Below are 567 nucleotides of genomic sequence, written 5' to 3'. Positions count from 1 at the left end.
GGTCATCTTTTTTAAAAAAAAAAAAAAAGATAATATGAATCTTTCCATGAACTTTTTGAAGTACCCTTGTATGTTCCTGCATACAGTGCCTGACTGTGGTGAATAGTAGTGAGTAGCAGCATCTTTAGTAATAAAAATTTAAAAGTTTTCTTGTCATTTGAAACAGAAAGATGTCTGTAGTCCATGAGTCCTGCCGTCTTTAATGCAGGTTGAAAACCTGGCTTTTTAGTTATTGACTCTGCAGGGGTTTTTCCCACCCCTAAATTTAAGTAAATGGTTAAGTAAATGTCTTGTCTGCTTGTTACTTCTCTAGGACATGGACCCCCGGCTGATTGCATGGAAAGGAGGGGCAGTGTTGGCTTGTTTGGACACAACACAGGAACTGTGGATTTATCAGCGAGAATGGCAGCGCTTTGGTGTCCGCATGTTACGAGAGCGAGCTGCTTTTGTGTGGTGAAACAGGGAGGAAAAGTCACTGTCAAAGACCAAAAACAAGCCTCTTGGTATAAAAGACTCTTATAGGAATATATGTTTTTTTTGTTTGTTTGTTTGTTTGTTTTTTGTCTT

The 567-nt window shown here is 38.6% G+C and overlaps 1 protein-coding gene across 2 annotated transcripts in view; it reads left to right on the top strand.

Moving 5' to 3' along the window:
* Positions 1-546, top strand: part of ACTR8 (ARP8 actin-related protein 8 homolog (yeast)) — a 19,189-nt gene extending 18,643 nt beyond the window's left edge. For both annotated transcript variants that reach the window (XM_008586190.1, XM_008586191.1), the window contains one exon: positions 314-546. In XM_008586190.1, the coding sequence (XP_008584412.1) occupies positions 314-457 (144 nt within the window). In that variant the 3' untranslated portion in view covers positions 458-546. The remainder of the gene's footprint in view (positions 1-313) is intronic.
* The last annotated feature ends 21 nt before the right edge of the window (positions 547-567 follow it).

The sequence above is a fragment of the Galeopterus variegatus genome, unplaced genomic scaffold, assembly GCF_000696425.1.
Source record: "Galeopterus variegatus unplaced genomic scaffold, G_variegatus-3.0.2 Scaffold3863, whole genome shotgun sequence".
Lineage (NCBI taxonomy): Eukaryota > Metazoa > Chordata > Mammalia > Dermoptera > Cynocephalidae > Galeopterus > Galeopterus variegatus.
This window is presented reverse-complemented; position numbering and strand designations above follow the sequence as displayed.